Source organism: Phocoena sinus, chromosome 8 (genome assembly GCF_008692025.1).
Source record: "Phocoena sinus isolate mPhoSin1 chromosome 8, mPhoSin1.pri, whole genome shotgun sequence".
Taxonomy (NCBI): Eukaryota; Metazoa; Chordata; class Mammalia; order Artiodactyla; family Phocoenidae; genus Phocoena; species Phocoena sinus.
In genome coordinates, this window is record NC_045770.1 from 56898440 (window position 1) to 56925322 (window position 26883).

The 26883-nt window shown below is 46.5% G+C and overlaps 1 protein-coding gene across 1 annotated transcript in view; it reads left to right on the forward strand.

Moving 5' to 3' along the window:
• MAP6 (microtubule associated protein 6) overlaps nucleotides 1–26883 on the forward strand; it is an 88761-nt gene that overhangs the window by 33979 nt on the left and 27899 nt on the right. The window contains exon 2 of the mRNA XM_032640713.1: nucleotides 25271–25484. Coding sequence (XP_032496604.1) covers nucleotides 25271–25484 — 214 coding nt within the window. The remainder of the gene's footprint in view (nucleotides 1–25270; nucleotides 25485–26883) is intronic.

Here is a 26883-nt window from a genome sequence, read left to right on the forward strand (position 1 = left end):
TGTTTCTCTAAGATTTCCTTGTGCTCCGAAGAGCCCATTCCTAAGTGAGTGAAAGCCCTCTGAAAGTTCTAGAAAAGAAGAGTAGCAGCAACAATGATGAGCAGCCTCACATGCCCCACTGCCCCTCGTAAAACTGAGAAAGACACACCCGCCAACGGAACTAGTACCCTGGTCATTGGTCTCCGGCGCCAGCCCCTCAAAGTCCATTCTGCTGAAGCCAGGTCAGAAGCCCCTGGAGGCCAAGCCTCTGTCCTGCCTGGGCCTACCCAGCGTGGCTTTTGGCCTGAGGAGTGGAGGAATGTGAGTGGGCTCTCAGCACAGCAGGGCTGGCTCCCCACCGTCTGGTCATTGACTGCCACGCGCCCCCGTGCTCCCTACCCTCAGGACTCTGACCACAGGGGTCTTTGTGAATTTGCTTTCACCATTTTGACCTTGAAAAGCCCGATGTTCTGCATCTTTGGTGAATTCTTAATCATCAAGCTTCAACGGTAACTTCTTTGACATTTCTGCCCCCTCTCCCATAAAGTGGAATCAATCTTCTCATTTATCTGCCCTTAGCACTTTTTACATACTTCTGGTGTGAGATTACTCATTCATTTAGCACCTATCTCTACTCAGAGTGTCTGTCATCTGCCTGGCCTGGAGATGGGGACACAGCTACTGCAGCCCACTCACCTGTAATCTCTCACGGGGACTGTTGAAGTAGCCTCTCCCTGGCCACCCTGCTTCCTCCTTGCATAAGTAGTGGCTGTTCTTAACTTCCTAAAATGACCAGTGAATCGTGGTGCTCAACACTAGATGGGGTCTCCTCACATCCTGCAGTGACTCCCGACTCACACAGAATAAAATCATATCCCTCGCTTGTATGTGCAAGGCCTACCCATCTGCCTGTCCTTTTCTGCTCCCATCTCCCTTGACCTTGGTCCCTCACACGGCTCTTGCCTCAGCATCTTAGCATCCTGCTGGAGCACTCTTCCCTACACATTCATGAGGCTCACCCATCAGGTCTCTGCCAAATGTCCCTTCATCAGAGAGGTTGTCCTTGACCCTAGGTAACACAGCACAAACTGACACAGGCATATGTGACTCTCTGTTCACCTTTATTAGTCTTGTTAGAACTTACCACCACCTGACCTATTACATAACTGCTTATTGCCCGTCTCCCCTCACCGGAATGTATGTCACTCCCTCCAAGACAGCAGGGACTTGGTCTCTTCTGGCCTCTGTTGTATCCCAATCTCCTGTCCAAAGAATCCAGGTTAATATATGTCGAAGAAATGAATGAGTGAATTACTGAGCATCACTCAGTGATCCCTCAGTAGTTACTGATGGAAAATCCTGTGTGCTCAGGTGATCTGCCCGAGGAGGGAGATTTAATTTCAAGTCATATGAGGATTAACCTAAAGAACAATAGGCAGGTGGGCCTGTTGGAAAGATCATTTGCCTTCACAAGTCCTGCAGGATAGGGATTTATGAGCAAACACCAAGGAACTTGAAGAACACAATGGGATGATTTCTAATGCCCTCTAAATGGTAACTCAAGTGAAATACTTACATAAAGGTACGTTGCAAACTGTTAGGTTCTGCGCAGATTGTCATTTTTAATGACAACATATATTAGCAACTTTAAAATAATCAGTCTATTCTGGTGGGGAAAATAAAATAAACAGACTAGGACTTGAGCGACTTGATTGCTGGTTCCCTCTCTGCCGCTAGTTTTTATGCCACTCCATGGAGTTACTTTCCCTCTCTCCACTTCATTTTCCCAATTTGTAAAATTAATATACTGGATTAAATCATCTCCAGAATCTGCCAGCTCTAAAATTCCACCACATTTCCCCAGGATTAACTCTCCTGATTGGTTCTAGTTTCTTCTTTCTACTCTTTCCTAGTTGGTTCTAGTTTCTTCTTTCTACTCTTTCCTAGTCCAGAAGATCCCTGTTCTTTACCTGAAAATTTGTTATGTATACCCCTGAGGTCCTTATGTCTTTTTTGAATAGTAGACAGTTAGCAACCAGTAGATTATAGAATAGTAAAAAGCAGAAATGATGGTACCTGAAGCATATTTATTCTGTGAGAAAGGAAGGAAGAAGAGGGATAAATATACTGACTTACTTCCAAGAATTGGGGGAGAAGATAAAGTTCATGGGGCCTGCTTTAGTTGTTACTGTCTGTTTTTGAGAGTCATTCCTTTACACGCTTTTGCACAAGAATTACAGAGAATTACACATTGACTCTTCCCTCTGGCAAATTATAATCCCAGATAGCTGGATATGGAAAGACCCAGAAGAACATGTGATGGAGATCTTGCCCACCTAACTTGGTATCCTTGGGCAAATGCCCAGAATTGGAGTGGATGAGAACACAGAGGAGCCTGCCCAGTTTCAGTCCACCAGTCACTTTCTAGGTGACCTTGGGTAAGGCACCCCCTACACCTCATTTTCTTGGAAATGGAATAGAGTTAATAGGGTTGACGTGAGAATTCAATAAAAAGGCTCGGTGAAGTAAAGTAACATGCCTCCAAGGTCACAGAACTAATCATTTGGAGCCCAGAGCTCTCGTAGGAAGTGGATATAAAAGGAATCAAAAGAGATTCATAGTTTTAGACTATCTGTTAATTAACAGATTTAAAGTAAGAAATGTCTATATGGTGCCCGCAGAGGTAATTTCACCATCGCTGGAGATTTACTCACTCACACACTTGGTGTCCATTGCAGCAAAATATGCCAGAAATGCCTTGGCAGGTGGTATTTGCTGGATGGAATTGTATGATCCCATCTAAGTAACATAATTGGATACTCAGTGCCTATCTCCTGGGACAGCAGAAATGATCACTTTACATTGATCTGCTTTTAGATCTGACCTTGGTATTCCTTCCTGTCTCCCCCTAAATATATCAAAGCACCAAGGATATAAGCGTTTTCTCCTTCAGTTGAGTTTCACTGCTCTCATGCTGAGGTTTGTGTTCAGAAGCAAGCCTGTGATCTTCTGGTCACCAGCCTTTGAGTCTGCCTCTCTTTCCCCCTTTTCATGTTTGAGTTTTGTTAGCTCAGAGAGCCACCTGACAGTCATCCATTGTCAGGGCTGTGAAAGTGCATCTGTGCCGTGTCCTGCTGGCTCTGTGTTAAATGATCTCATCTGGAGGAGGGGCAGGGAAGGGGGTTAGCAAAGGGCGAAGGTCAGGTAAGAAAATACTTTTGCTGTATTTCATTAAGTCATCACACTATCAGAGCAAGGTAGATGACATTACCACCGTTTTACAGATGAGGAAACTGAGGCTTAGAAAGGGCAGGTGACTCTCTTGGTTACACAGCTGGTCAATGGCATGTTTGGGATTCAAACCCAAGCTCTTTCTGATAGGCCAGGCTTTGTTGGGAATGAATGGAGATTGTGAAAGAGTGACCCCAAATACTTGGATATGGCCTGCGAGCCTGCCAACAGTTAACTTTTTACCCAGCTGCAACCCTCTTGGAGGTAATTCAGCTGGTACTTAAACTAGTCACACTGGCCCCTCAGCATGTGCCTTGAGCCTGGGGCTGTGCCCAGCCCTCTCCAGACACGGTTTCTTTATTCATCACCTCCCATCCACACGGTCATGGTAACTTTAAAGTGATGTTTCCCAAAATGAGTTCCTCTGACCAGCTGTATTAGAATCACCGAAGGAGCCTGTTAAAATACAGATTCCAGGACTTTATCCCGGGGGTGCGAACAGTGGAATTTTCACTATTAACAAATTCTCTGGTAATGTTTGCCACTCAAAGTTGGAGGACAGTTGTTTTTAAAAGGTAATAAGTTCTTGTGACTAATGCAACACTGAAAATCACTACTTTTTTGAAGGCTTTCTGAGCTAAGCATTTTGTATTTGAAGTGCAGTTATAGGTTCTTCTAGTGAACAGTGAGTGAGTTTAGGAAAGAAAGGAGGAAGCTGGAACTCAGTACAGGCTGAGGCAAGTGAATATTTCTGGGCAGTCAGAGGAATTTGAGGGAGTTTATTTTTAGGACTGATTGTAGTCACAACTATAAAATTCAAGTCCTGGTATAAATAGTTTGGAAAATGGCCTCCATTCTGGACTTGTGTAATATTCTATGATGTATCGAGTAGCCTCTTACATATTTAAGTAAAATATTTATAATAAAATTTATAAGATGCAAAATCATAGAAACAGATTCATTTCTTCAATATCCCTTTTTTAAGTTAAAAAGTTTTGATAGAGGTATAGTCGATGGACAATATTATATGTTTCAGGTGTACAACATAGTGATTCTCAATTTTTAAAGACTGTACTCCATTCATAATTATTATGAAATATTGGCTGTATTCCTTGTGCTGTACAATATACCCTTGTAGCTTGTTTATTTTATACAGAGTAGCTTGTACCTCTTAATCCCCTGCCCCTATTTTGCCCCTCCCTCTTCTGTCTCCCCACTAGTTTTTTCTCTGTTTTTCAATATCCTTTAATGAATATCAATTCTGTGCCAGGTGCAATGGGTTACCAAAAATAAGTAAATAAATAAGCTGGTGAATTCTACCAAATGTTCAACAAGAATCAATCCCAATCCTTCACAGACTTGTCCAAAAAATAGCAGAGGAAAGAGCGCTTCACAATTCATTCTGTAAAGCCAGTGTTACCTGTTACCAAAACCAGACAAAGGCATGAGATTCACCTGCAAAGGTGGGAGGTGTGAGCCCGAGTCACCCGCTCATTCTCTGACTCTGGCAGGCAGATTTCAGGGAGCGGGTGGGACAGAAAGATCAGCTGTGATGAAAACAATGACAAGACGGTGGTAGTGATTATAATTACAACAGGGCGGGCACACTGTCACACGCACAGACTGAAATTCAGCCGTGTGATTTCGTGAGACATCTTCTCTAAGGTAGATCCTGGTCTTTGCCTTTCTCTAGATAGCTCCTTTCTGTGGATAATTATAATGTATTAACAGACGATATTAAAATTAAATATTTATCTTACGAGCAACGATCGGGACTCTTGCTCCTGTGTCAGCGAGATTTACTCTCCCTGACTTCTCTTCTCCCCGCCTCAGCCGTCGTTCCCCTCCTATTCTCTCCTGTCCTATAATAAGAGCTCGCTGCATAGAACCCCAGCACACCCCTGCCCATATAGCTCCAGCCTTGTTTCACAACTTGAATGCAGATCCAGACCCAAATCCAGCCTCTCTCATTGTTTTACTTGGTTATGACTCCTGCCGTTTATGGTAATCCTTTGACAGCCAATCAGGTGATGGCGTCTTCAGAATAAACTGTTTCCTTTCCAGTCCCTTTGGTCTCAAAATTTTAAAATACATTTGAGTCACTTAGTATTTAGACCAAAGCCTTTTATCCTTTGTAGTGAAGTCTTTATTGAGTGAGAGCGGAGCTAACGCAGAATAAATGTACTTGTGGTTCAGAATGTCAAAGAAGCTCCCATCCCGACTTTCTTCGGCTCAGGTTGACCTGCCAGCATCCGGAGCAAAGACATGCGAGAAAGATCCTGGGGTGGAGTCCCTGTGAGTCTGGGCCCCGGCACTGCCACCTGCCAGCTCTGTGACTTTAGATGGGGCACTTTTCTTCTCTGAGCCTCCATGTTCTAATGTGTAAAATAGGAATAGTCACTTCTATCTTGAAGGATTGGTTTGAGATTAAATTAGATCAAGGGTGTGAATCAACTATGAAAGCTTCTGGCGCACAGTAGGCTTTCACTAATTGTAACTCATAGGGTAGGACAGAATAGTAAGGCGACTTTATTTTTGCCTCCACTATCCCTTCAAATTTATTCTGGGACAAGCTCTTCCCGTACCCTGGCATGAAATTTTGGGCAAGTCCCATCACTTGTACATCAGATTTCAGTGAATGAAAGTCCTTCAGTCATTAAAAAGTCCAGTCCCGGGCTTTCCTGGTGGCGCAGTGGTTGAGAGTCTGCCTGCTGATGCAGGGGACATGGGTTCGTGCCCCGGTCCGGGAAGATCCCACATGCCGCGGAGCGGCTGGGCCCGTGAGCCATGGCCGCTGAGCCTGCGCGTCAGGAGCCTGCGCTCTGCAGCAGGAGAGGCCACAGCAATGAGAGGCCTGCGTACCGCAAAAAAAAAAAAAAATAGTCCAGTTCCCCTGTTGTAGTTTTGGGTCAGTCTAGTTCAAGTTAAGGCTCTTCCCCTCCTGCAGCTCTGCCTGCTCCAGAGTGGAAGTCTGTGGTGGGACTTATGTCCTACCTGTCCTGCTCCCCTCCTCCAGCACTCCACCTGCCCAGGTTGGTGTTCAGGGAGCGAGAGCCAAGGGAGGAGAGCAGGAGGGTTCTAGCCTGGACTGACGCAGTCGTGGTGACCGGTGCCGTCCGGACCGGCAGCTGTGTGGGGTAGACTCTCTCTTGTGGGCACCGTGCGGGGTTCTCTGGAGACCCCCACTCATCACGCGGATCTCAGCCTGCAGGTCCCTTGATAAAAGACCTCCAGCAACTCCACTTATTGCTAGCCAAGGTCGTGACCCTTAACACCCTCAGCTCCTGTTCCCTCATCTGTGAAACGAGAACGATAACAAGAGCACTAGCCTCATAGGTCCTCTGTGACCCCTGGCACTGAGAAGGTTCTCTGTGATGTGAGCTGCCTGCACTGCCATCACCATTATCATGATCAATCTCAAAGCAAATCAATCTCTAAGTGGGAAAATTCCTCATTTTCATGTCCTTTTGTTGCCAACCCTCCCTCCTCTTACTGTTTGGCCAGAGCATATACACGCACACACATAGGAACACAAATGGGACATACAGGCACGGCCACATGTGCAGAGTAGTGGCTGTTTGGGGGTGTCTCAGTTCCTGACTCCCTTTGATGCTGGCTCTCCTGCAGAAGCACCCTAGGTGCCCTGTCCCCCACCACCCCTGACTTGTGTCTCTCTTACACTGTCCCTCACTAATTAAGTGGTGGGCCTGTGTGAGGCCATCCGCTGCTGGATTGTCAGCCATCTCTCTCCCACGATCCCTGGGACTCCCCTAATGGCCCCGGAGTTTCCTGCGGCAGAAAGAAAGGGCTCATCCCACTGCTGGGAAATCACACACAGGAGCCTCTGTGTTAAATGATTATAAGCGTGAAGATGATTTTTGAATCTCATGCAGTGATGCTCTGCGTACTTTTCCTTCTGCTTCGAGTTATTTATTTTTAGGTTTTGCATAGCCTGGTTTTGCTCCAAAAAAAAAAAGTACTAATAGGATGATGGGCTGTTTCCAACTTGTGATGCATTTCTCCTGTCACCTGTCACAATAAGACTTCATTCGTCACCCCCTAAGAGTGATTAGAGCCCTGCTCTGGCCTCCCAGCCCCTGTGTTTCTTGGTTACAGCACCTCTCATACCACAGGTCTCAAGGCTGCTTATCTTTCTCCTCTGCCGTCACTCGAAGGGGAGCGCCTTATTCTCTCTCCCCAGGGGCTGACACGGTGCCTGGCCCCTAGGCTCTCTGAGGCCTTAGACACTCACTTCACCTCTATGAGCGTCCTGTCCTCACCCTTAAAATGGAAGGTAATCACGTCCATCTGAAAAGGTAGTTCTGAGGATTAAATGAGTGCAAAGCATCTGGCACACCGCAGGCCCTCAGCAGAGGAAAACCATCTTATAACTGCTATAGGCACTAAGTGGGGGATTCAATAATTTGTTAGCAGAGTTGACACTAAGTTTGTAATGCTGTCATCATTAACTGAAACGTACCTGAAGCCGCAGCGTCAGTCCCTCCATATCCCCAACCCCTCATTGTCCCCAGGTGGCCCGAGTCACCCCACCAAAGTACCTCCCAGGCCACATGATCACATCACTCCCCCGCTCCCAAGTCTCTAGTGACTCCTGCTGCCTCCAGAGTCAAGTCCAAGTCCAGTACGTGTTCCCACCTCACCTCTCCACCTTCTTTGCCTCCACTGCCCCTCATGTAATCCTCTGCTGTAGAATAAGGTGAGAGTCTCCAGGCACCTGTCTGGCTCTGCTGCTCTGTGATTCTCATGCAGTTGTGTTCACCCAACATGCCTTTTCTGAGTGTCTGCTCTGTGCCTGGCCCTGGGCTCAGCTCTGGGGACACAGCTCCTTCCGTCAAGAACCTCCAGTTAGAGGAGGAGGCAGGCTTGTCGAGAGACGAAGGCAGCAGAGAGGATGTGCTGTGGGGCTGGGGTGGGAGTCCTCTGCCTGCCTGGGGATTTAGGTGAGAGCATGTTTTTGTGAAGCACGTGGCTCACTGTGGTCCCGACACATCCCTTCTCTTCTCTCCCCCTCAGTCGCCAGGCTGATGACCTGCTCAGTGTGTCAGATAGAGAAGGCAGGGCACTGATCTGAAGGAGGCTGCCTATGAAATATTAATTGCTTCCCCCAAAGACTAGGTGTTCTGAAGGGCTTTGCTTGCCCAGCTGAAAGCTCGTGACCTTACCAGCTAGAACCTACCATTCCAGGCTGCTGGGGGAGGAGGCTGCTAAGACGGCTCTGTGCATAGACAATGTTCATGAGTTTCTGGACGGGATCTCCTTCCTATCAAGGGCCCTGGAAAGCTCAGAGGGGGAAAGGATTGCAGGAATTTCAATGCTTCTTCCAGAAATGTCAGTGCCTCCCCTTCTCTGAAAGCCCCTACTCACCTTCTGAACCCCCTCAGATTCCTCTGTGGGACCTTCAGCTCCCGAGCACTTGCCCTCCTCAGGCCCTGCCGTTCACCTTTGCTTTCTTGTGTTGGTGGGGCTTCTGCAGAAAGTTCCTGAAACGCAAGTGCATACTTCACCTTACTCAGGGATGCTTCACGCATGCCTATTGAACAGAGAGCTAGCAGAGGCTCAGAGGCATGAAACAGGACTTGAAATATAGTTTGGGTGCCTGCTGTGTGCGAGGTGCTGGGTTCAATCACGGTTGCTGACCGGGCCGTGGCCAGGGGTCAGGCAGGATCTAGTCCCAGCCCAACACGTGCCCGTCTCAGGAATGCAGACCTTTTCCTGACCTCTTTTGGGGCCTGTATTTGAGTTGCATCTTGACACAGCGGTTTCCCCAGTCAAAAGGGGGAGGAAAAAAATTCTAGGTTAAGGACAAGCCTACGCAACACACAGAGTAATGGGAGTGTTTCGGGTTTCATAGGGCAGCTTATGGAGGTGAAATGTGGAGTTGAACAGACCTGGGCTCACATCTGGCCCTGACTGACAGACACACCCCAAGTAAATTGTTGCCCCAATCTGAGACTCAGGGAGCCTCCAGCCTTAAGGGCTGCACTGATGGTTGAAGAGCGAACGTGTAAATTCCTCCTGCCCCTGGAACAGAGAGGAAGAAGGATGTAATGCAGCCCTACCCTTCTCTGGCCCCTTAGCAACCAGCCTCTGAAGGCGCCTGCCACACCAACTCACTGTGACGCTGGTCCCTGACCCAGGCAAGCGACAAACAAGACTGCAGCGTCATGAAGCAATTCTCGACCCCAGTTTTGAGGAAGCCCCTCCAGATTGTGTGGCCTGAAAACAGCCTCACGTTTTCTCAGACCCTGATGCCTCTGAGGATGTCTCTCGCTTCCTCAGACCTAGCAGGCTGCTCAAAGACCTCCTGCAAGTGAATTTACCGTGTGAAAAGAAAGAATGATATTGAAGCCATAAAGTTTAGTCTGCCTGGGTCAATGAAGTCCTTAATTCACTCACCCAACTGCCCACCCCTTTCCTGCCAGGCTGCTCTCTCCCTGACGCATCCCAGACTTCCCCTGACCTCAGACAAGATGGAGCATAGGCAGTCAAAGGCAGAATTTAAGGGGTACCACGTCCAGTGAATCACTAGCAACAAGAAGCACACTGACATCCAATGCACGAAAAATGGCATCATGGAGATCACTTACTTAATGTTGTTAGGCTAAATATTATTTAATAATTTCTGAGATTTAGCTGTGCTCCAGCGCTGTCAGACTTGGAATGCATTCGTATTTCCAAACAGAGGATTGATTTGCAGCCTTCACACATGATGATAATCCAGAGTTTGTGATACTTGAAAAAAAGACTTTCTTGTCCAGTTGTTTCTTTATGGCAAGTTCCTAGAAATGGAATTACTAGATCAAAGGATAGCAATTTTAAAGGCCTCATTCACTAATTCACAAATTCAACAAATACTTATGATGTTCCAGACCCTCTCTGGGCCCTGCAGTTACTGTAGGTGCCCTGCTGCACTGGGCCAGGCTACACTTTCCCCACATCCTTGATAATAGTGGGTACTGTGATTCTTTCTCTGTTTTGGCCGTCTACATGAAAATAGTAATATATTCCCAATGGCTTAAGATTTAAAGGTAAAAAATAAATACATAAAGAAGAAACTCTAGGTAAATATTTATATGATTATGGCATAGAGAAGGGTTTTTAAAGGTTTTTAACCTCAAGAGTGAAAGGATAAAGGAAAAGATTGATAGAATAGGCCATGTGCAAATTTAAAGCTTATATATGGATGTAGCCACAAGTGAGGAAGTCACGCTGACTCTTGTCCCTCCTCAGGCCTTATGTACACAGCTTTCCAGTGATGCTCAGGAGACTGCTGAGGAACACTGGGGTCTCTCATCATGGACTTGTCTAAACACCCTGAGGCCCCTAGAGCAGAGCTCTAGTCCAAACAGGGGGCCATGGTAGGTCACTGTTATGTAAGCTGGGATTTGCATAGACATAGATAGAGCCATAGAGAGGCAGGCAAAGGACAAGCTGGCAAACACAGTGGCAAAGAAATATTATGTCTTATTTTTATCTCTAATACTTATAGAGATTCATACCAATTAATAGGAAAAAGAATAGTAGACAACTAATTGTAACTGCTACGTGTTACTTTTACAATTAAAAAAGTAAAGACAAGGGTGTTTATTTACATGTTCAGCAACACTGACTGGGCGAATGGTCAAACGTTCCAGCCTCCAAACCAGGCACCTGGGACACAGAGAGGGCTTGGGAGCCCTGGCTGTCCTCCCAGGCCTCCCAGATGGGCTTGGAAACAGCCAAGAATGCAGTGTGAGCAACCAGACAAAGAAGCTGGTACAGAGAAGTCCCAGGGCACTAAAGGAGGCAGGGGCCAGCTCCCTGCAAGGGGAGGGATGTCAGGAAAGAAGACAAGACAGCTGGATGTTTTAACAGCTTTATTGAGTTATAGTTTACATAACATAAAATTAACCCCTTTTAAGTACAGTTTGATGAGATTTAGTAAATCTATGCATCAGGGCAACTGTCCCTGAAAAATGGTATTAGGATATTGTCATCTGTCCCACTCATTTACAATCAATCCTCCTTCCCACTCCTGGGCCTAGGCAACCATTGATCTTTCTGTTTCTATAATTTGCCTTTTCTATCAATTTCATATAAGCAAAATCATATATGTCATATCTCTGTCTGGCTATTTCATTTAGCATGATACTTTTGAGATTCACCCTTATTATTGCTGAGTGTTATTCTGTTGTGTGGATTTACCATTTTCTTTATTTGTTTATTGGATGATGAATATTTGGGTTGTTTCTAGCTTTTTGGCTACCATGAATAATACTGTTATTAACATTTGTGTATCAGTTGTTTGTAGATGTATATTTTCATTTCTCCTTGGTACTTAGGAATAGAATTGCTGAGACATGTTGTAAGTGTATGGTTAATTTAAAAACAATGTTTTTTCCAAAGTAGCTGTACAATTTTACATTCCCATCAGCAATGTATGAGAGATCCAGTTGCTTCACGTTCTTGTCAACACTTAGTGTAGTCAGTGATCTTTATTTTAGCCATTTTAGTGAGTGTGGTGGTATTTCATTGTGGTTTTAATTTGTATTTCCCCTTAAAATGTGGTGTTGACCATCTTTTCATGTACTTATTTGCCATTTGTATATCTTCTTTAGTAAAGTGTCTATCAGTAGTTTTCCCATTTTAAAATTGGGTTGATTGTCTTTTATTATTGAGTTTTAAGAGATCTTTATATATTCTGGATACAAATTTTTAATCAGGTATATGTTTTGCAAATATTTTCTTTTAGACTATGATTTGTCTTTTCCTTGCCTTAATGGTATCTTTTGAAGACTAAAAATGTTATTTTTGGTGAATTGAATTTATCATTTTTTAAATTTTATTGTTTTTGCCTTTTGTGTCATATCTGAGAAATCTTGGCCTACTGCAAGGTCACAACGATTTTCTTCCATGTCTTCTTTATGAAGTTGTATCATTTTCAGGTTTACATTTAGTTTAGGTCTATAGTACATTTCTAATTAATTTTTGTGTGTAGTGTAAGTTAGTGGTTGAGATTAATTCTCTTTCCATATGGATATCCAGTTTTCCCAGCACCATTTGTTGAAAAGACTATCCTTTCCTCTATTGAATTACCTTAGCACCTTTGTCAAAAATAAATTGACCATATATGTGAGCAATGATATGATGGTAAATGTTTAACAACTAACTCTCTGGGAAAAAGAAGGGGCTTAATTTGTAGTGTTGGCCAATTTCCTGGTATGAATACTCTTACATGGCTCATTTCAAGCTACCAATAGTTTAACAGTCAGCTCACCAGATTCCTGAAAATTTGACAGTCAGCTCTGTAAGCCAGGATAGGCCAGCTTCAACATACTACCGTATACAAAGATCAATTTCTGAACTCTCTATTTTGTTCATAGATCTATGTGTCTATTTTTATGCCAGTAACATACTTGATTACTATAGCTTCATAATAAGTTTTAAAATAAGGAAATATAACTACTCAGACTTTGTTTATCTTTCTCAAAAAATTTTTATCAATTCTATATCTCCTGTATTTCTATATAAACTTTAAAAATCAGCTTGTCATTTTCCACAAAAACTCCTGCTGGGATCTTGATAATATTTGCTTTGAAATTTATAGATCAATTTCTAGATTTGCCATCTTAGCAATATTATTAAATCCTCCAGTTTATGAACATTGTACATGACTTCATTTGTTTAGGTTTTCAATTTCTCTCAGCAATATTATGTAGTTTTCAGTGTTCAGGCATTGCACTTCTTTTGGTAAACTTATTCCACAGCATTTTATTCTTTCTGATGCTGTTGTGAATGGATTTTTAAATTTTTTATTTTCTTGTTGTTTGAGACTAGTCTATAGAAATATAATTAATTTTTGTATATTCATTGTGTATCCAGTAACCTTGCTAAACTCACTCATTTGTTCTAGAACTTTTTGTAGATTCCCGATGATTTTCTAAATGCAAGATCATGTTATATGCAAATAATGACAGTTTTACTCTTCTTTTCTAATCTATATGCCTTTAATTTCTTTGTCTTGCTTTATTATACTGGCTATGGCCTCCACTACAATGTTGAATAAAAGTGATAACAGTGGACATCCTTGCCTTATTCCTGATCTTAAGGGGAAAGCATTAAGTCTTTCACCATAGAGTATAATGGTAGTTGTAGGGTTTTGGTAGATGTCCTCTATTAGGTTGAGGAAGTTCCCTTCTATTCCTAGTTTACTGAGATTATTTTAATCATGAAAAGGTGTTAGATTTTGTCCAACATTTTTTCTGTATCTATTAAGATGACCATATGGTTTCTGTTCTTTATTCTATGACAATGGCATATTACATTAATTTTTCTTTTTTTTTTTGTATCTTAAACCAAGCTTGCATTCCTAGGATAAACTTCACTTGTTAAACCTTCTTATATGTTGCTGGATTTGATTTGCTAATCTTTTGTTAAGGGTTTTAATATCTATATTCATGAGTAATATTGGCCTGTAGTTTTCTTAAAACGTGTTTGACTAGCTTGGTATCAGGGTAATACATGATTTTACCCATCTTAAAATGAGTTAGGAAGTGTTCTCTCGTCCTCTATTTTGAAAAGAGATTGTTAGGCTGGGTGGTTTTGTTTGTTTGTTTGTTTGTTTGCGGTACGCGGGCCTCTCACTGTTGTGGCCTCTCCCGTTGCGGAGCACAGGCTCCGGACGCTCAGGCTCAGCGGCCATGGCTCACAGGCCCAGCCGCTCCACGGCATGGGGGATCTTCCCAGACCGGGGCACGAACCCGCGTCCCCTGCATCGGCAGATGGACTCCCAACCACTGCGCCACCAGGGAAGCCCTAGGCCGGGTGTTTATTTTTTCCTTAATGTTTGATAGAATTCAACAATATGAATTTTAATTCTAATGCTTGATAGAAGATCACCAGGGGCTGGATTTTCTTTGTGGAAAGATTTTAAGTGACTAATTCAGTTTCTTTACTTGATATACATTTATTCAGATTTTCTATTTCTTTTTTGAGTCAGCTTTTGTGATTGGCATCTTTCTAACAATTTGTCCATTTCATCTATATTGTCAAGTTTAATGACGTGAAGTTGTTCCTAGTATTTCCTTGTAATGAGCTACACTTTAAAGAGTAACTTAGCATAGGTCTCAAGAAGTCATAAAATGATATTATCTTTAGCACCAGCTTTATTTGTTAAAAAAAAATTCATCAAACCCCTCCTATACACAGAGCAAAGAATGAGGAAACCTGGATTTATTGAGCACTTCACTGGATGTATCATACAATGTCCTTGGCACTTTATATAGATCATCTCATAGGAGTATCCTCCCAGAATTCTAGGTTTACCCAGAAGGAGGCAGCAGTCTTTCCCTCCTTTCAGGGCAACTCTCAGGGTTCCCATTTCCTGTCTTAGGAACCATTTTTCTGCAAGTAACGGACACGGGTCCTTGGGGACCCAACCATCCAGAAGAGAGTGGCCTCAACCAGATAGCTATGGTCTTGTAGCACAAGTCCCGCATTCCTGCGAATAGTAAACGCAGACAATAATGCGAAAGTGGGGGCTGGCAAGCAAGGAAGGGGAACTGTAATTTTCTTATAACCTCTCATCTAGCTCTTACTCTTTTCTACGTGAGGTGTATTTGTATGTGCACTTACTTTAACTACCACGTTCCCCCACTCTTATCCTCCACCTCTGCCAACTGTAGGTTTCTTATTTTGGACCCTTTTTCTTCCCGACAGTTCCTAGCGTAGTGCCTGCTAGACACTGCAACCTAAATTAATTGGTGTAGAATCAAACTGACTCCTACTTTGAGCAGTTTTCATTTTTAACTATCTGTACTCGTAATTCATATATATCATACTCATATATATCGTGCACATGGCTTTCTCTGTGTGAGGCACTGTTTCCCAGGTGCACGGGGGCCTGTGAGCCCCATGCAGCCCGTGACAGACTGAGACAGCAGTTAGCTGCAGAATGAGCCATTTGCCTAATGAGGGGAACCCACATCCCAACACTTGTCATTGCCAACTGATGCCCATGCTAGATCTTTCCATGGCAGGGAAAAGGGGATTCTTTTCCTCTCATTCTCTGTTCACATTCAATAAGCTTCAAACTTTATATACTGACAAGTTTTTTGCCCAGTGTGTGCTTTCCTCATTTCAAAAAAAACTCACACATGGTGTGCATGTGTTTATTGGGTTTTAATGGATAAGAAGAGCAATCCTAAATGATTAGAATGTTGGCATTCTCTATAAGGTTCCCTTTCACACAAAAGAAGCTGAAAGATGCATGCAGTACATTTACGTGCATGGATCATAAAACTCCTCTCTTGACCGAGTCATCTCTAGCGGGAAGAAGCAGTCATCCACTCCCCCTAGAAGGAGAGAGAAGCCTCTCTAAGCCCCCTGCAACCCACCAGGCCCAGGGATGTTCTTTTCTTTTTAATCTACAAATCCTACTTCCTTTAACCAACTCCTGACAATAGCTTGGCAACCGACAGCATTCGCTGACTGCTTCCAACCTGAGTTCAATAAGGAGCCTGCTTCCCTTCTTCTAGAACACTTTAATATAACAAGTGTGGACACGATTTTTGAACAAAGGCAATGTTTCCATGGCAACATAAATTACTGATGAAAATCTACAGGAAGATTTTAAACCATTAAGATTTAAAAGGGTGGTTTTCTTCCTTCATAAAGCAGTTGAGGAATGTTGTTGAAAATTTCATTGTCAAGAGAATGGGGAAAGAAGTATCTTCCCCAAGGACTTAGACACATAATAAATAAATCTGGGGCTTATGGGCAGAGAAGTAGAATTTATATATGATTGTAGTTGGCAATAATCTATTATTCTAAGACTCCACTTCTGTCAAGAGGTGATCTGTACTAATTAACACATGTAGATATTCTTCGCAGCAGTAAAATTGTCCTTCTATACTTCTGTTTCATTGTTTCTTGTAAATGTCAGGCTTTTCCAAATGAGAAAGGAAGGACCAGCCTCTGTTCTCTTCTTTTACAACACCGTCTCTCCAAGGCCAAACCCTCTCTGCATTCTCCTGATGCCTCCCCCCTTCCTCTTCTGGGACCTGGCTTCATCAATCACCCAGCTCTCTCCCGTCTTCAGTCTCTCCCTCTGTAACTGCTCTTTCAATATCTCCCCTTGAGTCACTGCAAGAAAATGTGCTTAAGTGGGACAAGGCCTTAAGGAGTGAACATCTGCTTACAGTGGGCCCTCAGTATTGGAGATTCAATTAATCAGGCATTCATTGAATGCTACTTTGTTCAAGTCTAACGTGAAATGCATTCAGAAATGAACCCGCCACTGGAAGCTTCTGTCCAAATTTTGTCCACATTGGGCACCAAACCGTTGACTGCAGTGGTCAGAGAAAACAATAGCTGGACAGATATTTGATGTCTGTGTAATTGTTTAGACCTTCCCACTAACTGCAAGGTCAGTGAGGCTGGAGCAGCATCTGGCTTTCACACTGCATCTTCAGCTTCGTGACTGTGATGAAGAAGATGTTCAATCATTTTTCTTGAGCACGTGACTCTGTGATGAAAACCAAATACATTATGATACAGTTATCCACCATAGACTTGGTAATTCTGACGTTCGGGTCTTCTGCTACTAATACGTTCTCATTTAACCTAACCCCACATCAATCCTGTGAAACAGGCCTTGAGCAAATCCTTTCCAAATGAGCTCACTGAAGTTCAGAGCAAGTGAGGGACTGACTGGAGGGTTAGAGCCAAGATGGCACCCAGGTTTATTTTATTCCAGAGCCTGTGCTCTTGCCAGGGAACCACCGACTGTCTTCTGGCCCAGGTTCGATGCTTGTTCCCACCTCCCTGCCCTTGGCCTGTGCTTCCCTGAGCCCTGGCATGTGCTGTGTGCACTGAGGCATCATTTTCTCCTGTGAGGGCCTGAGTTTCTTTGTTTCTGCTTGTGACCAGGCCCCCAGCCACGTATTTCTCAACCAGCTTTGCTGCATAGGAGGCTTTGCTACCTCTAGTGAAGGCTGCAAAATGTTCCCCCTCAGGTTCTTACAACCGAAGCATGACCGTCTCTATTCACTTGATGCCACAGCTCTGCTGGGAACTTGAACTTCCTGGGCTCTGCTCACACCAGTGCTCTCTGCCTTGCTGACCTGAACCCTGGGTTTTTAAAACTCCTTTCGATGGGAAGAGTAATTTCTGATTGGGGTCTGTATTAGAATTGATTGCTATGTAACAGATCACTCCAAAACTTAACAGCTTAGGCCAACAAACGTTAATGATCTCAGACAGCTTCTGAGGGTCAGAAATCCAGGAACAGCTTAGTTGGGGAGTTCTAGCTCAGGGTCTCTCGTGAGGTCCCCTGAACGCTTGCCTGGGGCTGAGGGTCCACTTCCAGGACGGCTCACTCATACGGCTTTTAGCAGGAGGCTCGGTTCCTTGCCCCATGGACCTCTCCCTAGGGGCTGTTTGAGTGTCCTCGTGATGTGGCAGCGTGCTGTCCCCAGGCTGAGTGATCCAAGAGAGGGAGAGCAAGGACGAGGCTACAGTGGCTTTGTGGTGCAGACTCGGGAGCTACATACCATCACTTCCACCGTATTCTGTTTGTTGGAAGCAAGTCACTAAGTACAATCACATTCAAGGGGCGGGGAATTAAACTTCACCTAAGGGAAGAATGTCAAGGAGTTTGTGGACATACTGTGGGAAGTGGTATATAGGCCATGAGATGCCCGTGTAGCAACTTTATGCCCCCTCCCTGGCTGGGGCAGCCCAGGGACTTCCTGTTTAGCTGTTCACGGGGGTGAGGTGGAGGCTGCATTCTGAATCCACGTCCAGGGCACAGTGAGGATTACACAGATGCAGAAAGACAGTCCTGACCTTCAACAAGGGCACAGTCTGGGAGGGAAGGAAGATATCTACACAGGTGGCCTAGGACAAGCTGGAAGACAGTGAGTGCTACCAAGAGAAGAAGGTCAGAGGAGGAAGGCCTGATTCAGCAGTGGGCCTGGGGACTCCCTGGAGGGGAGAGCACCGGATCCTGGCACGCAAGGTCATGTAATGCTTCAGCAACTGGAGGCGTGGAGGGAGTAGCGTGCCAGGAAGGGGAACCGCACAGCAGGAAAGTGCAGTCTGTGTCTGGGGAAGGGCAGCGTGGAGTCCTCCCGGGCAGAGTCGGTGGCGGTACCCGTGGCACAGTGTCGTTGTGCGGACAGCATAAGACAGTGCAGTCAGAGAACCCAGCACGCAGAAAACACTCCCTTACTGATGATGCGGACGACCGATGAAGGGAGAGAAACGAGGCTGGAGTGGTCACCTGGGGCCAAGTCACAGGGCTCTGCCTATCATCCTAAGGAATCGTGACACGTGGCAGCTAGAAGGGACCTTAGCTGGGACTTGGTCCTTTAGGACACTGGGAACTGCTAAGGTGTTCCCATAGGGGCAAGTGCGCTCACAGCCGAGCAGATTTATCCTGCAGCGTGTCTTGGGTGGGTCCAAGTGAGGAGCTGGGGGCCAGGACCCTGATGCTGTGGTCCAGGGAGAGGAGGCGTTGAGGGCCCAGGTGAGGTGGGCACAGGGGCTGCACAGGAGGAGGTGAAGGTAGAGCATTTGTTGACTCCTTTAAAAACTCTGCCTGGTCAGCACAAAAGCTCTACTTCAGCAGCTGCTCTAAGTGTGACTGTGCTGTGATTTGAAGGTCCCAAGGGAGCAGCCCAGGAACATCTTGTCCACCAAGTCCCCACACACTGAGACGGCTCACACCGGCCCAGGCTCCCCTCCATAGGTTTCCCCAGCACACAGGGGCCATCAGCGGAGTCCTGTAAGGATTCCTTATGCCCAGACCTGAACATAGCAGTGGAGCCACTTCTCTGGGCAGTTGACTCACCCACAGAGGGACATCATAGTCCCAATGCCATTCTCTGCCCCTGCAGGGATTATTAGGACATCAGTGATGCCCTAAGCCTCAAGTGATGGGGTCCTTCTAGGGGACAGTGAGGCCTTGGCAACGTGGTTGGATCATCCAATCCCCATGACTTCCTTACATCCGGATACAGGAGAAGCCTTGGCATGAGGAACAGCTCTGGGAGGCCAGCGCAGCAGCCTGCAGATGTGGATCCTCCCAGTTTGCCCAGAGCCTCACTGTGGTGTGTACCAGACAGGCTGAAGGGCAGTGCTTTTTTGTGTTTGCTGCCAGGATCCAAAGTCGCTATGAGCCTGAGGTGGGTTACACACCTACCTCCAAGTGTGGAGAAGCGGACAGAACGAGGCCTTTGAGTCAGGCAGACTGCAGTCCAGTAACTGCCTGACTTACGTACTGGCTTGTACTGGCTTGGCCTGGCGTCCCTTCGTTTCCCCGTGCTCAGTTCCTCACACACAGCATGGGGTGAGTAACAGTGACCACACAGCGTGTTCAAAGGCTAAAGTAGGGTTAGATTCTTAAAGGCTCAGCCTTTTAACAAGTAGGTGTTGGGCAAGTGTTTGTTAAGTTTTCCTCTCCTTCCCTGTCCTGATTCTCCGTGCGGAGGCCCCCAGCCGGCCCCTTTCCCACCTGAGGCAGCTTCACTCAGCAGGGGCGCTAGGTGCCTTCTGTCAATCTAGGGAGGATGGATTCTGTGGAAGCTTGGGTGACTTGGCATGTTTACTTTCATGAGGGAAACTCTTCCCGACAAGAACTTAAGACTTGCGGCTCATGGGTTTTAGGGGCGTGGTTTAAGCAGTAATAGAAGCCCCACGTGTGAGCAGCCTTCACAAGTCTCTGTAGTAGAACAGAACCCTTGATTCTCCAAATGTTTCTTGGATGTTTTGCTCTATGCTATTCAGGGCAGCAGGGAAACACAGATAAACAGAGCTCAGTTCCTGGTGAGAATGGCCTCTGGCTAAGGCAGGAGACAAGTTTGTGAGACCATCATCATTTCAGCATGATGGGCACTGGATAGAAGCATAAGATGTTCTCTTGCCTCCAAGGAGCAAGCGCTGCACCATCTAGGCAGGCAGGAAGGGCTCAGGAGGAGGGCCAGTTGCTGACCAGAAAGGACATCAAATAACAGCTGTTTCTAGTAAATGCCAAACCCTTCAATCCTGAGAGGAATGTAGGAAAGATATGGAGTGTGGCTCTCAATGATGGCCCAGGGGGAGGGAAGGGTTCTGGCGGGCAAGTGAGGACTGAGGTCCTCGCCCAGCCAGGCCCCTAACCTATAGTCTGATACAGGGTAAGTTAAAGAATATCCCTCTGCAGCCACGCAAATGAGATTGGACTTGAAGGAGAGTTTTGTCATGAATTTTCTGTTATATATCTTATCCCTCGAGAGAGACAAACGGACTCATGAAAGAATTAAAGAATGTGAAACTGCTAGGTAACCACAAAGTTGGACAGTACAGTAGAGGGTCCAGGAGCCAAGAGCTGGGAGACTTTGGGCTGAGTAATCCAGGAGGGCTTCCTGGAAGAGGAGAGCCCTGAGCTGAGCCTTGAAGAATAACTAGAATTGGGACAGTCTGAGAGGAGGAGGACACCATCAGTGGAGGAATAGGAATAGTGCTGCCTCGCTCAGAAGTGTTCAGCGGCTCCCCAGCCCTCCCACTAGCATCCAGGCATGGCATTCCAGGCTCTGTACAGCCTGCTCCTAGCTCCTGCCCACCCGGTCACCTTGCCATCCCTCCAAGAGCCCCACCCTCCCGCTCCCTGAGTGGTTCAGCCGCTCTGTGAACCTGCCCCAAAGACCTCACTGCTGCCTGATTCCCCCCACCCACTTCTCTATCTGCATCCTTCAGTGCCCCCTTCCCCACTTCACCCCTCAGAATAAAGCATCCTTTCCCCTCTGTCCTTCTGAGCTCTGTCCCATTTGCTTCATTCTGCCTTTTCTTAGGGTCACACATGGACAGACCCTGACTCACTAAACTGTAGAGACCTCAGCCTTGGCTTACTCCTCTCTGTGGGCCACATGCCATGGCCATGGCTGGAGTTTGGCAAATGCCAAACAAATGAATGAATGAATGATCAAGCTGAAATCTGGTTGCACAGAAAGGGGAGTTGATGGTTACAGGGGACCATGAACTCGTGGCAAAAGGAACTGGACATGACTGACCTGAGAGTGTGGCCCATACTGCTCTGGGAGGAGCATCTCAGGGCTGGGGGAGCTCAGGTATTCTCTGTGCAGTCTGTGTCATATAAGCCCTCCACGGCCTTGCAGACAGCAGGCCACAGCCTGCACAAGCACCTCCAGTGAGGACCGCCAGCACACTGCAGCTCCAGCACATTGTCCGAGTGCAGTGGGAAGGATGTGGGCTGTGGAGCCCGACTCCCCTGGGCTGAGAATCAGCTCTGCTATTTGCCAGCTGTGTGGCCTTATGCAAGCCACTTAACCTCTCTGAGCCTTGGTGACCCTCTTTCATAAAAGGGAAATCATACTGCTTCCTTTCAAAGTTGTTGTAAGGATTATAGAGAATATACAAAACAGAAACAACCTTCCAGCTTATAAGAGGTGACTAATGAATGGTACATAATTTTTTTATGACATACGATTAATTGTTCCATGTGGCTGGGGAAGGTTTTGTGGAGAGTTCAAAGAAAGTTCTAGGTAATAGAATTTGGATTTAAACCTAACAGCCTATTATAAGTACAGTGAACTTATTATGGGACTCATTAACACATCCCACGTGAAGATGATGTACCAAAGTTGTTCAAGACCAGGGTGACCAAGCTGTCCCCACAAGGACACGTCCCATGGTTAATGCTCACAGAGAGACACTTACCAGCCCACAGGGGCCGCTGCAGAGAGAGAGAGAAAGCTGCAGAAGCTGGCCTGGGAGAAGTGACCCAGAATCAGTGCTTGGGGCCAGTGTATACCTATCTCAGCCCTCATTCTGCAAGCAGGCAGGCAGGCAGGGGTGGGAGCAGAGAATCCGGGTTTCTGCCATCGTATTTTGGGAGCCAGGTTGTCACTGCTTTGGCTACTGAGAGATGCAGGCCAAGTATCAGGGCCCGAGGGTGGGAGGAAGGAAGGGAGTCCTGGCGCCTCAGGCAGGTAATGGGGCCCGAGCCCCAGAGGCAGCCCGGGCCAGCACTGGGCCTGTGTGTAGAGCCAAAATGGCTCAGAAGTCGGGTCATGGTAACTGGTTGAGGCTACAGAGGCGAATGGGGGGAGGAGGAGGAGGGAGGAGAGGCTCCAAAAGCAGCCTTGAAGCCGAGTAGGTGGCTGCCATTAACAGAATCAGGAAGGTCTCAACCCTCCTCCCAAATCCCCTCTCTTCCCAGGTTCCACGGCTCAGGGGGGTGGTGTCCCCACCCACAAACCCAGATATCTCTCCAAGCCTGGCCTCCCTCAGCTCAGCCATGTTCGAGTCCCGCCCATTTCCCTCGACTCAGTGCCGTGTTCCGTCCCCACTGCCACGATCCTGGTTCAGGCCTCTGCTTTCCTCCCGGCTCACTGCACATCCCTTCTGGCCTCCCACTCCACCCCTCCCCCTCTGTCCCCAGTCACACTGCTACCAAAATTCTCCTCCCCAAGAAGAATCTGGCCACATGCATCCATGGCTTGAACTCATCTGGCAACTTCTTGTTACAGTCCAGACCATCCCCTTGGCATGGCTGGCGGGACCTTCATGACCTGCCCAGCCTCTCCTGTCCTTCTCCACCAAGCTTCAACCCAGCCGCCCGAGCTGCCCACAGGTCCTCCTGGGGGGCCGGGCCTCTCGTGAGCCTCTTTGTATGCCCCCCATTTTGCCTGGAAACCCGCCCCGCCACGTTCGGCCAGCTCCCTGTCAATCTCCGTGACTCCTTCCAGAACCCATCCTCCAACTCCCGGGCTGGTGCAGGAGCTCCTCCCCTGTGCTTCCCACTCCCTCCTCCTTCATGGAACCTATCTTATTGTCCTGGAGTAAACTCCAGTCCCTCCCTCTCCCACACCTTGAGTTCATCCTGCCAGGCAGACCTTAAGCACTCAGTAAATGTTTTATAAATGAATGAATAAATGAATGAATGAATGAGTGCAGTGGAGCAGTGAGGGAATCCAAGAAGAGTAGACAACTTGGCAGGGGAGACAAGATGATTTGGTTCTAGGGATGCTGAGTTTGAGTTGGTGGGGCATTTAGAAGTAGGTCCAACTGCACTGGAAAGGCAAGTCTAAAGCTTCGGGAGGACCTCTTAAGAAACTGTGGTCAGTCTGCTCACACGTGAGCCAGTGCCCCTCAGGAGCTCAAATGACCAGGATATGGCTCAGTGTTAACCAAACCAGCTTTATCAACTCAGAGACCCTCAGAGCCTGAAGGGCATTATAAGGACATTGTCTGGTCAATTCTTTTTTTGACAGATGAGGAAACTAAGGCTCAGAGAGGGGAGGGGCCTGCTCAGCATCTACCTAGAGGCAGAGCTAGGGCTAGAATTCGTGTGTCTCCTTGGCAGCCTGAGCTCTCTCTACTGTCCCCTGTGGCCTGTTGTTTGTGGCACTCATGTCTGAGCCCTGAAGGAGGGAGTTACCATGAGGATGAGAGAGGGTGCTGGAGAGCCTCACTCCACAGATATTCGTACACTGGCTCTTCCTTTCCCACAGCACAGCTTCTCATGGCCCCAGATCAGGGGAGACTGATAAAGACCTCAGAGCCACAGAGCTTATGTATTGGATGTCTTGCACTCAACAAACAGGATGGACCCTGTGGCCTACATCAGCAGCGACATTTATTTTACCCTGTTTTGAACACTGTCACCATCTACTCTCCAGTCCTGTAACAGATCAGATATGGCTGATTAGAAACCAGGAGAGAGATTGCTATGAACAAGCAAACTGACACACTGACTCAAAAATCACCAAATAGGGATCATTTAGGGTAAGGACCAATAGCCATTCACACCAAACCCACCAAGACTCTTACACATCCTGTATCCCAACACAAGTCCCCATGGTGACATCTGGTTGTGTTCAGTACATTTTGCTTATTTATGACCTGCAGGCATTTAGACATTTCATAAGGATTTTCATCTAAAGTGATTGAGGTTGTTAAGGTTCAGGTAGCACAAGAAGCAAGCCCTCTGCTATTGAAGAGAAGTATTAACTTTAAAGATCCAGGGTTACAGAGCATCTTCATCATGACAAAGGAAGGAACAGAGCTGGCTTTTTTTTGATGGTTAGTTGTGGGTTTTTTTTTTAGAGTTCTTTTTTTTTTAACATCTTTATTGGAGTATATTTGCTTTACAGTGGTGTGTTAGTTTCTGCTGTATAACAAAGTGAATCAGCTATACCTATACATATATCCCCATATCCCCTCCCTCTGCGTCTCCCTTCCACTCTCCCTTTCCCACCCCTCTAGGTGGTCACAAAGCACCAACTGAGCTGATCTCCCTGTGCTATGCGGCTGCTTCCCACTAGCTATCTATTTTACGTTTGGTAGTGTATATATGTCCATGCTACTCTCTCACTTCGTCCCAACTTACCCTTCCCCCTCCCCGTGTCCTCAAGTCCATTCTCTATGTATGTGTCTTTAATCCTGTCTTGCCCCTAGGTTCTTCAGAACCTATTTTTTTTTTTTTTTTAGATTCCATGTATATGTGTTAGCATACGGTATTCGTTTTTCTCTTTCTGACTTACTTCACTCTGTATGACAGTCTCAAGGTCCATCCACCTCACTACAAATAACTCAATCAGAACTGGGACTTTTTCGTTCGGCCACAACGTACCAGGCACAATGTCCAACACGTTGTCTCATTTAACAGCCACAGCTTTCTAACCTCACACACAGCAGCATTCGGTCATATGTGTTGAACTCATAAATGACTGAATGGATTGAGTTTTTTCAGCCTCATGTTAGGTATTGTGAAAATGAGGCCTAAAGATGAGAACTGCCTGTCCGTGGTCACACAGTGGGAGCTGGGAGCCCGTGCTCTTTCTCTGAACTACTGCTGCTGTTGTCACAACCTGCCTCGACCGGGCAGGAAGGAACACTTACACTTACGCAGGAGGAGAGAGTGAGTTCACTCTTCAGCCACACGTCAGTCAGCCCGACAAGCACTAACTGAGAACCTGCTGTGCTTGCCGCCCTGTGTGAGAGCACTGCTTCTGGATATAGGATGTATCATATCACTTAGGCTTTCTTTGATTTGCAGGAATGAATTCAGAGCATGGACTGACATCAAGCCTGTGAAACCCATAAAAGCCAAGCCCCAGTACAAGCCCCCGGATGATAAGATGGCTCATGAGACCAGCTACAGCGCCCAGTTCAAAGGGGAGGCCAATAAGCCAACCCCAGCTGACAATAAGGTCATCGATCGCAGAAGAATACGCAGCCTCTACAGTGAGCCCTTCAAGGAACCGCCAAAGGTGAGACTGAACTTCTGGGCACGCATCGGCACTGCCTGGCATGGAGGGGTTAACTGCAGCAGAGATTGAGGGGTGGGGAAGGGGGTACTGCCAACTCTGGCCCCGCCCCCAAGGGCTTCTTTAAAGCCCCTCCTTTCCTTCACAGCACACAGAGACAGAGGGGCTTCTTACCAGGGACCTTTGCTAAATTCAAAGTGAACTTTTGAAGGAACATTACCTAAAATGAAAACAGCTTAAAGACTGGTAGGTTTCCAGAGAACTAGCTTCTGATTTTGAGAACACCCCCCACAAAATGGCAGAAAATCTCACATGAGCCCTAAATCCCCTTTTCTTAAAATAACTGTGCTTCTGCCCCTGAAGTGCTGACCCAGCCTTGGAGGCTTCCTTGCCTGACTTCTTTCCCACCCAGCCCCTGCCTCATCCTCAGCTCCAATCACTGGACACCTCTTTACCTCCCAAATCCCTAAACATCACCTGCCTTTTGTTATCCTTTCCCTCCAGCCGGCAGCAATTCTCAGTCTGTCACAATACACCTGTCACATCAGCTGCAAGATGTGTTCCAAGTAATTTGCTACTATAATAAACAGTTTGTGAATGATTTTCATTCCTAAGTAAGTTACAGTGGGTTCAGGGATTTTCCAGTGACATCAGAGCTTTGCCTTATTTGCATCGCAATATGCATTCATGAGAGGGAGAGTCATGTTGGAGACTCTGCTGCTGAGGAAGGAATCATACACGCCGTAGCTTATTCTATGATGTCAAGCCATACGGAATTGTGCAATTATCAGCTCTACTCTCTATAATAGCAGTAAAAGTCTGAAAACCTAAGAGCCTTTGCTCTGCTTTGCCCTAAAATCTTGCAGTCAAGTGGAGTCTCCTCTTTGGCCCAGGACTGGTTTACAGGTAAGGCAACTACCCAACCCAGTTTGCCTGGACTACTCCAGATGAAGCATTGAAAATTCCATATTCCATGAAAGCCCTCAGTCCTGGGCAAACCAGGACGATCGGTTACCTTATTTCCAGGTCAGGGGTGACTTGAAAACCCCTAGACTTCATTGAGTGGATGACCCGGCCTATGAGGCCCAACATCATCTCCGTCCACCTTCCACAGATGAAGTGGGACCCAGGACATGGGATTGACTTTGGACAAAACAAGATTCAAGTAGAGGAGCGAGGGAAGATTGGGGAAAGTAAATCCAGAGGTGGGTGGGAGGAGGGTGGCATATTGAGGCATCATACCCAGTGGCCCAGAGTTCTTGAAAAAGAGAAGAAAAGACCATCTTCCGGGAATGAGGGGGCAGAACTGGCAGGAGGTAGCTTGGGGAGAGGGAAGTGGGCTTGAACAGCAGCCCTGGGGAAGACCGTCTGGGGAGCCAGCCAGAGGGGAGGAGGGGATGGC